This window comes from Acipenser ruthenus, chromosome 18, assembly GCF_902713425.1.
Source record: "Acipenser ruthenus chromosome 18, fAciRut3.2 maternal haplotype, whole genome shotgun sequence".
NCBI lineage: Eukaryota > Metazoa > Chordata > Actinopteri > Acipenseriformes > Acipenseridae > Acipenser > Acipenser ruthenus.
The window spans coordinates 26,523,876-26,536,974 of record NC_081206.1 but is presented as its reverse complement, the minus strand read 5'-3'; the positions used below and the strand labels follow the sequence as shown (position 1 = coordinate 26,536,974).

General features: G+C 33.9%; 1 protein-coding gene across 37 annotated transcripts in view; it reads left to right on the top strand.

Annotated features, from left to right (window-relative positions):
- Positions 1-13,099, top strand: part of LOC117417766 (neurexin-3) — a 299,691-nt gene that overhangs the window by 100,582 nt on the left and 186,010 nt on the right. For 27 of the 37 annotated variants that reach the window (XR_009307700.1, XR_009307699.1, XM_058991734.1 and 24 more), the window contains 2 exons: positions 6,427-6,630; positions 8,884-8,910. Coding sequence is in view for 34 of the 37 variants with exons in the window: in XM_058991734.1 (XP_058847717.1) it covers positions 6,427-6,630; positions 8,884-8,910 (231 nt within the window). In the remaining 3 variants the exon portion in view is untranslated. The remainder of the gene's footprint in view (positions 1-6,426; positions 6,631-8,883; positions 8,911-13,099) is intronic. The other 10 variants (XR_009307701.1, XM_058991756.1, XM_058991743.1 and 7 more) reach the window with 1 other exon arrangement.

Genomic DNA, 13,099 nt, shown 5'->3' with positions numbered 1-13,099 from the left:
CTTAGACAATATCACATTGCAGACTGCAACTGATGGCTATAAGTACAGTATGTCAATATTGGTACAAATTTATTGTTTCTATAATCTGTAGAAACACTGTGTATTGATGGTTTGTTATATCCGTTCTGTCCCTGTGAAATTTGTAAATGTTTATGTAATGAATTTTAATTTAAAAATAAACAGAACATCCAGAAAACCTACTGTATTATCATGGCCACTGCCACCCATTTGCAAGCAGGATACCAGTGCATGCTTGGCCTTTGGTGCCATCAAGTGGAAGATTGAACAGCTGCACAACCTTTGTTATGGCAACATATCCTAATATCTCAAGAAACAATGTTCTAGGCCTGGTACCTGTAACTAATGGACACAATATCAGTATTTTAGGATATTTTGTATGATGATTAATGAATGACGATTAATGAATAGACCTGTATGGACAAGGCATGTTGTTCCTGTATGTTTAATGGAATGCTGTTCATTTCTAGTTTAGATTGTCTACATAATATCAATGAATAAGCCTAGTCAAATCTATGGTGGACATAATATTCAGGAAATCCATGATGCTGCCAGGTACTAGAAAGTTAGTAGGCTGTGGATTGTTGTAATACATCATAGAGCCGATGTAAGGATACATGCAAAGTGATTTGCAGCTGCAAAACACAGATATTGCTGCCAGTGGGATTTTAGTGGTCATTAAAAATACGATGTATGTAAAGAATGGTTTTCACCTGCCGTTCTGCACCTGCTATCAAATTAGCAGTTTGCCATCATTAATCAATTTAAATGGTATTTAAATGTAGTCAAATGAAGAAAAGAGCATGGAATTGGACGGGGATCTGGAATACTAAGCGGGCACAAACATTATAATGAGATCTAAGGATTTAGCCTTGCACTTGGACAATTGCTGACCCTCCAAAAGCTTACAACGTGCAAACCATTGTAGAAACGAGTAATTAAGAGCTTACCCATTCTGTATTGTCTCAGCACTTGTAAAATAAATGCAGATAATTCACTGTAAAGAACATATTAATTAAATTAGGGCGGGGCAGGGAAAATCTTAAGTGGCTATAAATTCAACCCAATGACAAATGCACATGGAATTAAAAATGCATATCAAAATGCAGAGTATTAAAATAAAATTAATAAAAACAGTACTCAGCGTTTTGATTGCATCATACGCTGCTACTTTAAAAAGAGAATATGTTCAATGAATCGCCCTATTTGAACTTGAACTATATGCAGGACTGTTCTGTGTGCTTCTTAATTTACACTGTTGATAGTTCTGCGAGATTTGTAGGCTTCAGGTCTCAGCTGAAAAAGCATAACTAAAAAAGGCTACCGCGTGACACTCTTCCGTAGAACCCCAGGTGTACAGATATAAGGAAGCCAGAACTAAATGAGTCGTTTTGCTATAGAGGACAGTGTTCTGGCTCAGCAACTGGATGGCTTTAAAAATTCCTGCAACAGGCTGGCAAAACTGAGCGGGTAAAGTCAGTAACGTCGGATGGTGTCTTACCTATTGCAAAGTACTGTTTAATGTCCTTGACGGAAAGCTTATGAGATTTTTTCTTAATTATTTACCTTATTGAGTAACGGTTGTTTACTAAAACCGATTATTTATTTCAGTATTTAATTAGCATTTAATCAAAGCGTATCTTAAGGAAACAGTTTTAAAAATGCACCAACACATTCAAAATTGTTTTTATAAGAAAAAATACATTTATACTGCAAAATGTTAATGCATTATTTAACATATGTTTTTAGTGATGGACTCCCCAAAAATGTAATTTTCGCATCGTCCCTGATTATAATAGGACATCATTTTCTATATTAGGGGATAGTGGCTATGGCCTGCAAACCTGTGTGCATCCTGAAGAGTCGGTTTCACTGCCTGGACCATAGTGGGGGTGCCCTCACGTATGTACCTAAAAAGGTCTCTAAAATCTCATTCAGCGCCTACTGCTCTCTGTATTCCAAATGCCTCACCTGTGGGCTGTAAGTGAGGCCTCTATTGCGACCCTTATTATCATGATTGCAGCTCATTATTTGTGTGTGTTGAGTAATTTGCATTTCTCTTAAGCTTACGTAGGCCGCAGTGCAAAATAATTACCTGGCAGAATGTTTTCACTGCGTCTATCCTTACATCAGTCCCTATATCTCAGAAAAGGTTTATGCATTGGCTTAACAGGTTAATAGATCTAAACACTGTTTAGTTGATCAGGCAGGAGGTAAAACACATTTTAAAAAGGATCAAACAGCTTATTGACTAGGTGAGGAATTATGCCAAATAAATTAGCAGTCCTGTTTTTTTGTTTAACAGGAAAATATCCATGTTGTACATATGTATGGAATTACTTTTGGATGCAATTATGGCCTTCAATAAGTGCATAGTCAGAGTCATTACTTGTTTGTGATGAAGTTGTAATCTCAATGTAATATACTATACACAGCTGGAGCTCACAAGCAGTAAAAACCATAATCCTCTGCTTTAGGCAGCCAATCAGCAAAGAAAGCTTTGCAGCCTATTTTCTAGAAATAATACTTTTTGTTGTCTTTTTTTGCAATCAAGAATATCAAACTGAGATATTGCAGAATTGTAGCATTTTCAAATATAGTAAAATATACTGATAAAATGTACAGTCGCAACTACGTATGATGTGTAGGGTCTGTGATTTGTGCTCTATGTCCTGTTGACTGGGAGAAATACACATTTTCCATACACATGGGTGCATCTGAGCCGGGGGTATCTACAGACAGTACAGAACGCAATCACATGCAGAAGCTGCAGGCACCTTTTGCTGGGTGCGAATTTACTCACTTCTGTGCCATTTAAAGGGGTATACAATTATTACAATGTATGTAAAACCTTACATCTCCAACAAATACAATCAGACAATCAGACGAGGTCACAGTTTGCTAGAGCAAAAGAACGCCAAACAAGTGTGGATCCTTGTATTGTGTAGCAACAGTCCTGTGAGTTTTTTACATGTACTATCAAATATGGAAGAAGTTTGGTTTCTATAATCCTGACTCAACATTTTCTAACAAAGTAAGCAATATTTAAAGAGGAATGCTGTCTCATGACCTGGCTTGTATTAACCCCCTCTCTGCAACTTACTGTGCCAGGCAACTATAAAGAAAAAAAGACGACAGTGAGACAAGGAACATAGGCTGATCTAAATCCAACTGATGAGAAATAGAAGCTATTCACCAGCTCTTAAAGGCCCTTGAGTGCGAGGAGCTGGGAAATGATGCCTAAAAGTGCCTTGAAGCTCTTTATTACCATTCAGGCAAAGAACTCTGAGTCGTCAAGGACTGGGGCCAGCACTGCTCAAAGAACCCTGACTTCATGGAGTAGCTCTGGCATACGTAATCATATGCAGGTTCATCATTCAGCATGCAAAACTTTGGCATTGTCTCAGAGTCTGGTATTGTGTCCAGAACAACCCACAGGCAGTTTGCAGTAATGGATTATGCCAAAAGAAGACTGAGTTGGTATGTGCTTGTAAAATAAAAAATGTCAATAACAATCCCATACATTGAGAAGTCTGCAGGGTATCTTATGTAGAGTATTTCAGTTTTCTGCAAGTTCATGATAAACAAGTGGAATGATAAGATTTAAGGTTGTTAGTTTAACAAACATTGATTATTTATTAATGCCCTTCTGTTTCGGTTATCCAGAGTAGTCTAAACATATACAACAATAGAGAATGATGGAAAACACACATAATGTGCCTTAACTGACTGTGTGTCTGATACCCTAGTCACATTACTTAAATGCCTGATCAATGCGCATTGATGTGGTTGTCATTCACTTCACTCACAATCAATTTTCAAATCTATGATGTTCACACATTTTTAGGTAATGTGAATAGGCTATACATTCCTTGTGTGTGATGCTCCTTCATAACTTTCACGTAATCATTTTTTCACTGCCTAGAGTAAGTCCCATTAAACACATAACTGGAAGAAATGTGCATTTAATGAAGTTCACTTACAACATTAGCCAGTCACTATGCTCTCAGGGATACAAGCAATTTAAATACTCTTCTCAGTTAGGAATCTACAATACATTGGCAAACATTTATAAATTGTTTGTATTGTCTAAGATTGTTTTTTTTTATATGTAGATTCATTTGACCATTATAATTGTAAATAATAATAATAATAATAATAATAATAATAATAATAATAATAATAATAATAATAATAATAATAATAATACTTTTGGAATCAATTAACAATTGGTAACATTTTAACAATATTTCATCTGTAGCCTTTTGAAAGTCTGATATATAAAACATGTTTGCAGCATATTTTGTGAGGTAAATTATAGTTTGTCAGTTATGTAGTCACATTTATTAGCCATTTTGCACACAGAAATACATAAATTATAAGGTGGATCCTGATTTTAATCAGATGTGTACATTAATATTTCCTCATAGATTTTAAAATATATTCTAAGCCCCCGTGAATGTGAAAGACCCTAAAGGAGATTACTAGCAGACTTTTTGCATCCTATGCGAAGTGTAAAATTAGACTTGGCCAACTCCCGGAGTGAACTGCAAAGCAACATAATAACATATTGATTTCCATATAATTGCAGAACGTGTCAGTAGTTTTGCGTCAATAGCATGGAAAGGTTTTAACAGAGTTTTTGTAGCTTTCGAAAGCCAATTAACATTTCAACTGCCAGCATACTTCATTTTGGACTGTTGTATTAGATACTGTATATAATAGTAACCAGAGGGGTAAAATAAACAACGAGAAACATATAATAAAGTGTAATTGCAAACAGAAATTTAAATATCCAAGTTAATTCTATATAATAAAATGCAACTTTTGAGCATGAGACCATACGGGGTAGTAATATTAGTATAGCATTTCATTTTGATAAAATTGTTGGTGAACAGTTGATTATCAGCAATAATCATTCAGGTAAAGTGATATGGAGAAAAGAAAAGAATGGTAAGGCTATGATTCCCAGGCCAGGGATTTAATGAATTTCACAAACTGTTCAAGCTTGGATAAGAACTCGATTGAAACACTGCTTTGTATTCAGTTCCATACTATTTAGGATTCCTTTGCAGTGGAAATAATTCACACATTCTACATAGAATAGTTTCATTTGTAATGTACCCCTTTTCTCTAGGAATATTGTAATAGGCAGGTGCAAAGTAACAGTAAACAACATTTTTTTTTTTTTATTGTGTCAGAATATACATTTCACGCACGGTTGCATTTTCTAATACATTTGGTAGTTTTTTTTTCGCTTGCGGCCAACCGCATGACAAGTGTGCAATCAGCATCAGGGCGAGGTTTGATAAAAGTGGAGCTCTTGTCTTGAATCATAATCTCTCTCTCTTTAAATGAATATCACTGGATTCACTGCGGGGTATCACAATGCCAAAATGGACAGCTCTGTTGAACATTTATTAGAACAGAAACTCTGTAACCTCTGCAGTCAAATCATTAACAACAACAGTATGTGGTTTGATTGAATTGTAACTTGTTTTTGATGTGCCTTATGATTCCATATTCTGCCAATTATGCCTGTTTTATTATTTATTGCAAGTAACAATTGTACTGTTAGTTATATTATTGTCTGTAGATGATGGAATAAAAACTCCCATTTATTTGTACAAATAGCATTGGATCAAAATGGAAAACAAATGTATGTATTTGTTGTATATTAAAAAGTATGTGAAATCTCAGGGAGGGATGTTTTAATGTAGACCCTATTCTCCTTGACAGTATTGCTAGGCATATCTATATAATAATATACAATATATTAAATACAATAAATTGCATACTATATATACATCATTTACAGAGTAATCCAGTCTTTTCTATGATTTAAACAGTGCCAGATCTAAATATTTTCATTCCGTAATTCTGTATGTTGAAATGAGTTTTGGTTAACATTTGTAATCCATGGGTAGTGTGATCTCCATGTGATGAAGTGTGAAAATCTCTTAGTGGCCCCATTAAAACAATGTGCTTATACCGATGTGTATGTATAGACATTAATCTTACATAGATATAAATGGACTAACTGTCACATAGGCAAGGGAGGGAAATGGAAATTGTTTAGATAAGAGAAATATTGAATTTCACTGTTGTGAATTTCAGCGAAATAAGAAAATAGAAAGCTCAGGTGTGTAGATTGGTGAGTCCTTATATGAGAAATATTTTCTGGTATAATGTAGTTTATTCTGAATTTCTTTCTTGTAGCATATAGTCAAATATATATTTCATTGAGTTTACAAAGTTTATTTTTGTATTCCTAAACTTACCACTCTATTGTGTATTATACGCACGGATGAATTTTCCTGGGGAAAAAAAAAAAATATATATATATAGTGTTGTATGAAAGAATATAAAAAAAAAACTTAATAATTTGTTTAACTTGTTTTTTCACAGAGGCCTCCATTCTCAGCTATGATGGTAGCATGTACATGAAGGTTGTGATGCCCATGGTCATGCATACAGAGGCTGAGGATGTATCCTTGCGCTTCATGTCTCAACGGGCATATGGCCTGCTCATGGCAACCACATCAAGGGAGTCAGCAGACACACTAAGGCTTGAACTTGATGGAGGACGCGTGAAATTGACTGTTAATTTAGGTATCGTATACACCTGAAATTCAGGAATCTATTGGTTTCTTTATGTGTTTATTGTTTTTATCTTGTAATATTAATTATATAGTAAATCAAATTATTTATACTTTAATATATATTTTTTTATATGTTATATGTTTCTAAGTATATTGCATGGAATTAATGAGTAATGTATAATGTGTGTGTGTGTGTGTGTGTATTATTTTATTTCTATATTTTTTGTTTCTTTATTTTTATTATTATTATTATTATTATTTTTTTTAATTGTTGGCCTAAATATACATGCTGTTTGGCCCATCTTTTGAACTGATATTTTCATCTTCATTTTCATATTTTTTATTCAAGATAGTCACAGCATATTATTATTATTATTATTATTATTATTATTATTATTATTATTATTATTATTATATGTTTGTTTAAGTTGCCCTTTTTTATTTTTTTTACGCTAATACCAATAATTAACACAATAAGTGCTGTGACTTTCTGAATGGTAATACAGTACGTCACATTTCACAGTCCTAAAAAATATCTTGATGTATTATTTCAATAATATAGTCTAGCAACATTGTTGTTTTTTTTTTTCCTGGAAAAAATCCTAAAAAACATTCTAGTATTAAAACTACACATCCACCATGTTATGTCAAAAGATGGTATTCAACCCTTCAAAGGCCTGAAGCCTGCGGCCCGTACAGCAAACAGCCCGTGAACAGAGTGCACAGCTAAACCTGCAGACGGCTAGCATACCACCTTCTTTCTTTTCTTTTTAAAACACATCATTGAAAACCTAATTGTATTATTATATGTAGTATTCACATTAATATCTCTTATATCGCATATTGAACTTTTATTGCACAAAAATACGTTCATTTCCAGTGTAAGTGCAATATGTTCTGTTATTTAAAAAAGAACCCTATACAGATGTAATTTATGAATAGTATGCTGTTTAGAAATTATGCATCTTGACACAAAATATGTGTTTTAAAAAAAAAAAAAAATCTGTTTCATTTCAGAGTTAAGGTTTGCTTTTGTGATCTTTCTATTAGTTCAGTTATTTTGATAAAATTAAAAATAAATCATGCTCTTTAAGATTATTGTCATCAATAATTATATCCCCCAAGGTCTGAATAACTCACACTTAAAAAAAAAAAGACAACTCATAATTATTTTTAAATGATATATTAACTTTATGAAGATATGATATTTTAACAAATTCCAATATGCATTTAATGATTATTTGCTAGCTGACAAGATATAGATATTCAGCCATCCACATTGGCTTTCCTTTTCATACATTTTGTAATGTTTAAAAGAGCCTAGTTTGTACAAGTAGTATCTAGTATCTAGTATCTGTATTACCGCTGCTCATTAGAAGGGTATAATGGCCACTGCATGGTGCTGGTGCTGATTGGACCGAGGCTGTTTGCTCCCACTTTTCTGTTGCGGTTGACGACACATGATAAACCTAACCACATGGAACCTAACCCAGATTGTTTTTACAATAGCCAACCATGCCAAGCATGTTTATTCACACACAAAAAAAAAAAAATGAAAATGATGTATTTCTTCCCAGTAGTAGTATATGCACATTATGTAACACGCACAGTAATTACTGGGGTGTTCTGTTAACACTAACTTGTCAATATACTTTAACAATATCAATATTCTTCCCCAGTTATGCTGGAGCTTTAAAATCTTTACTCATCTTTCCTCGATTCTCTTGTTAAGACTTCTAGAAATTCAAAGATCTGTGGTCCTACTAAAGCATGGCTAACACCATCTTCTTGCTAAATGTTATACAACATACAATTCTAGTATACTGTTTAGTAAACAAGATAGCACAAGGCCATTGAATATCTGGGCCAATTTCTTTGAGACTTAACTTGATAAAAAAAAAAAAAAAGTTACAAAATCTCAGTTAGGGAATTCATGTGGTTAGTAATTAATGAGTGGCCATTTTATAACTACGGGTAAAAAAAGTGTTTCTATAATTTATAGAAAACTGCCTGTATGATTTTTATTCAAACAATGATTTAGGGATATTATATGTCCAATGCTTCTTAACTCTTAAGGATGTTTTGTGTTATATAATCAGACATGATATTTCTTTTTTAAGTAATTTCTAAATTAGTGAGACATAAAATGGCTACGTTTTTGCATGTGTCTGTCCCCGGAAGGGTGGACTAATTGTTATTGGATGTCTGCAGCTGTAACCTTGAAGGATGCAATTTCATCTTTCATTTATTCTTCCCCATCTAGACTGTATCAGGATAAACTGTAACTCCAGTAAGTTAATACTCAAGTTTCATTTTGTTCTTGATATTTTCTAAAGAAATGTTTTAAACTGTTGCCTTTTTCATTAAAATTGTTGTTTAGACTTTTTTTTAATCAATAGAAGAATATGGTGACTTGATAATCAGAATTTTACTTATTAGATTGGTTTTTTTTTTGAAGGGGTGGTAGTTAGTTGAGGGAGGGTGAGGTTTCAAAAGCAGCTAGGCAGCTGTCGAGCTACAAAATATATACCACAATATTTGCAAATCGATGGTCAGTATTTAATTATAGTACGTAGGCTAGACTGTAGGCTAGAGCCCTATTCCATTGCTCCCTTCGGACCTAAATCCCGACAAGAAATATACCTGACCAGGCAATTTTGAAGTGTTTTAATGCATAAAACATATATGAGTAATTAAGAAACGGTCTTAGGAACAAATGAGGCACTGTATTGAAATTGAATATTTATTATTATACTGTTTAGTACAACTGGCTGTAAAACATGTTGGGATGAAAAAAAAAAAAACTTACTCCAAGCACTTAAATATTGGAACCGTTTAGACTATGTTCAAAGCAGGTGCATTCAATAATGTCACCATTCATTCTTGTGGAAAATGACGAAAAAGGGCAGGTTCATGTTAGTATACATTTAACTGAAATGAAAATGGGTTTAGACATAAAGCAGGTACTGGTATTTCCTCAGAGTTGAATCATGTTTATTTAATGTTTTGCTGTTTATTTTAAAAGGATTATTCAAACTGTTTTAGGTTCAATTTCAATCAGATGTTCCAAAAGATTATTAAGTCACCTCTTTTACTTTTACTTAACTTTTTTAAAAAAAAGAAAACAGACATTTTGTAGATGCTTGAAATGCAAGCAGAGCATTAGAATAGTTTACCAGCGTACGTTAACACTGATACTGTACAGTGGTGGTGCTTAATAAGCAGCCCTCAAAGATCTTGTAGATATGCAATCCATGACTATAATATAATATACCTGGCTTGCATCTTGTTATACAACTCCTAAAGATGGCCTGTCGAGAAATTGAGTTTCACCTCACTAAAATATTCAGCATTCACAGTGGTGTTTCTTTTTGCTCTGCTTGCATATCAAGACTAATAACAAGCATTTTAATATGTATTCACCTTTCAATACTCAGGCACATCAAAGGTAACTTTTTAAAGCTTAACATGAAAATAGGAATGTTATTGCTCTAAGATCTTAGTTGTATATTTTACAATGTCTGTGATAAACAGGGCTTAACTGCTTTTACTCATAAACAGGTCTTTAACGTATAAAGGAAAACTGAAAAAGCTGGGCAAATAAAAAAAATATGTTTTGCAGATTTAAAGCAGGTATCATATTTCAAATGCATAATGGATAAATAATAATCGGTGGTTAATAATGAATACATTCTTGTACATACCTGTTAGTACATACCTCTGGAAGGTAAGATACATTTCTTTTTGCATCCTTCTTTATTCTTATAAGTTTAAAAGGATAATATTTGTGAGCTGTATCCTGTTCCAAATATGTATGGGTAAATTATATCCAAACCCAGTCTACCTGCATGCATCTTATTTTCTTTCTTACACTTGCTCACTAGGAGACAGCAGCACAAAGGTTGAACTGTCTGTAGGACATTCTGAACAGTACATCAGATGAACAGACTACATAGTTTGCATTACCATTCCAGCCTGAACCTTGAAGGCAGATGGGTTATTGGGGTCAGCTGGCATTGGTTCCCTACTTCAGAATGAACTCATGCATGAAAAGGCTTTGGTCTCAGAAGAGGCGGCCTGTAATACTGGGTAGAACAAGAGTGTATGTTTCACAGTGAACCTATTCAGTGTGTAAAAGTTTTTTTTTTCATTCCTAACTCTACAAAAACAAAATATTTCATATCTATTATATTACATCTAAAATGGCTTTTGCTTTATTATAGTGTTTGAAAATGTGAACCTCATTTTAAAAAATCACGGTTATATACATGTATCACGTTTGTTGTGTGTTTTTTCTATGCTACGGTTTTGTGTTGAACCGGTAACAGGCACTAGCACTTTATTCTGCAGTTAGTGGCATTTGCTCTTCAACATTTGTTGTTGTCCGTTTTACCCAACTCTGCTTGTTATTAAATGTTATTATATTCCTGAATATATACTTGTCTGCTCTAGTAATATATATGCAAGGTTTTTTGAGTAATTAAAATCTTATAATAAAGTAATTTAACACTATCTGCGTACTATCAATGCAAAACAGCTGAGTGGAGCGTTGTTTTACATTTTACCCCAAACAGTTTAATACAGTTCCACCTGTCCCAAATGTATTTGTAAGGGTAATAAATAGTTGTAATTTACTTTTGTGATTAGAATAACCCATTCTGCAGAGGCCTACTGATCAATGTTGCTCTTTTGGGTCTTTTTTAGCACTTGGATAACTTGTTTGTACTTGACTAAATGTACTTGGATCACTGAGGTTCTTGGGTCTCCATGTATATAACAGCCTCTATACACCTGTTTATTCATCACGTATTGAAAGATGTATTTAACTGAATCGCATCATGGAATGTTGCACCAGTGGCAGAATGACTGAGGGAATTGCACTATTCCAAATTGCACTGTGTTGCAAAGTAGGTGCAGAGCTTAATATAGGAAAAGCAATTCCCAATATTCAGCGTACATTCAAATGCATGTACGGATAAAGTGTAGAGAGCATCATGTGGAGCAAAATATTGATTGCTAAATGGCAGAATATGATATTTTGGGAGGACCTTCATTGGTGATTAACAAGGCAGTTTGACATAGGGATCATGTTTTTTGATCGTAATACATATCCTCATCACAGACACATGAACTGGCCATCACATCCATAGATTTGAATCCTGTTGAACATGTAATTGTGGCAATGGGACATTCTAAAAGCTGTGTTTCCAGCAGTAACCCTCAACCAGGGACACTGAAGAATGAGAAGTAGCATATTATTCTACAACAGACCATGCACCATCTCAGCAGGAAATCCCCACAACATTCACAAGCTGGTATTGATTCTTCTGGAGGTCACACACATTATTACCCGCTTGACTGCTTTCATGGTGTTGAACATTGTCAGGTTTTAGTCATCTCTCCTTGACTTGCTGGTGAAGCACATCATCTTGAATCTAATGGAGATGGCAGATCCATCCGACCAGATACCTGTCATCTGGCCCTGGCATGACTTCTGCCTAGCCAATATTTATATTGCAGTATACAGTATAACACAAAAGACATTGTCAAAAGACTACAGTAATTTGAGAAGTGAACATAAATACATGATTGTGAATCATATAATCACTTTGATATTTCTAAGTTTAAACCATGAATTATGAATGCTTGCAAATAACACATTAGAGAAGGTGAAGATAATCATCATGCCTATAGATCCTATAAAGGTAGATTGGGTGACTGTGTTGCTGCAGAATACATCATGAACATGTTTGATGTAACTTTAATGCAATGTATTATTTTCATTCCTTATTATTTATCTTCAGTCCCACTATTTGCACTGATGGTAAGGCAGCACCCCACAAGCCTTTCATTACACAAAACAAATGCACATTTCTGTGCCCAGTGGTGCAAGAAGTGATTAACATTTATCATTGTTCCATTGTTGCTGTGTTTATATGCTGCTGCAATGAGCATTCCAGGTGCTTGGTTTCAACGAAGGGTGTGTGGAGATTCTGTTGTGGTCTGTGTTGTGTTTGTCTGGCACGGACTGGGTCTCTCCCATCAAGACTCCCTGGCTGACTAGTTTTGCTTGACTAACAACTTCAGTAATCTGATTGATTGCCAATGAACACTTTAATATGCAACTTTGCACATCACAAAACCATATCATATTTTACCGTTGTAAATAACATTTTACAAACGTACCAATGATCTTCAATTGCATTGCTAATGCCGTATTTAGTTTATAAAATGACACATTTTTATTAAGCTCATTTAAAATCTACTGTATGATGAAAAATATCTAGGTATATATATATATATATATATATATATATATATATATATATATATATATATATATATATAAAACAGAAAGTTGTTGTGTTGTTCCTTTCCTTTTTATTGCAGGCGTTTCTAGTTTCAGGCAGTAGAGTCAGCAATGTACTGAGTTAATAGAGTGTCATGGTACTAAATCAATCGGGTTTTTTTTCCATTAA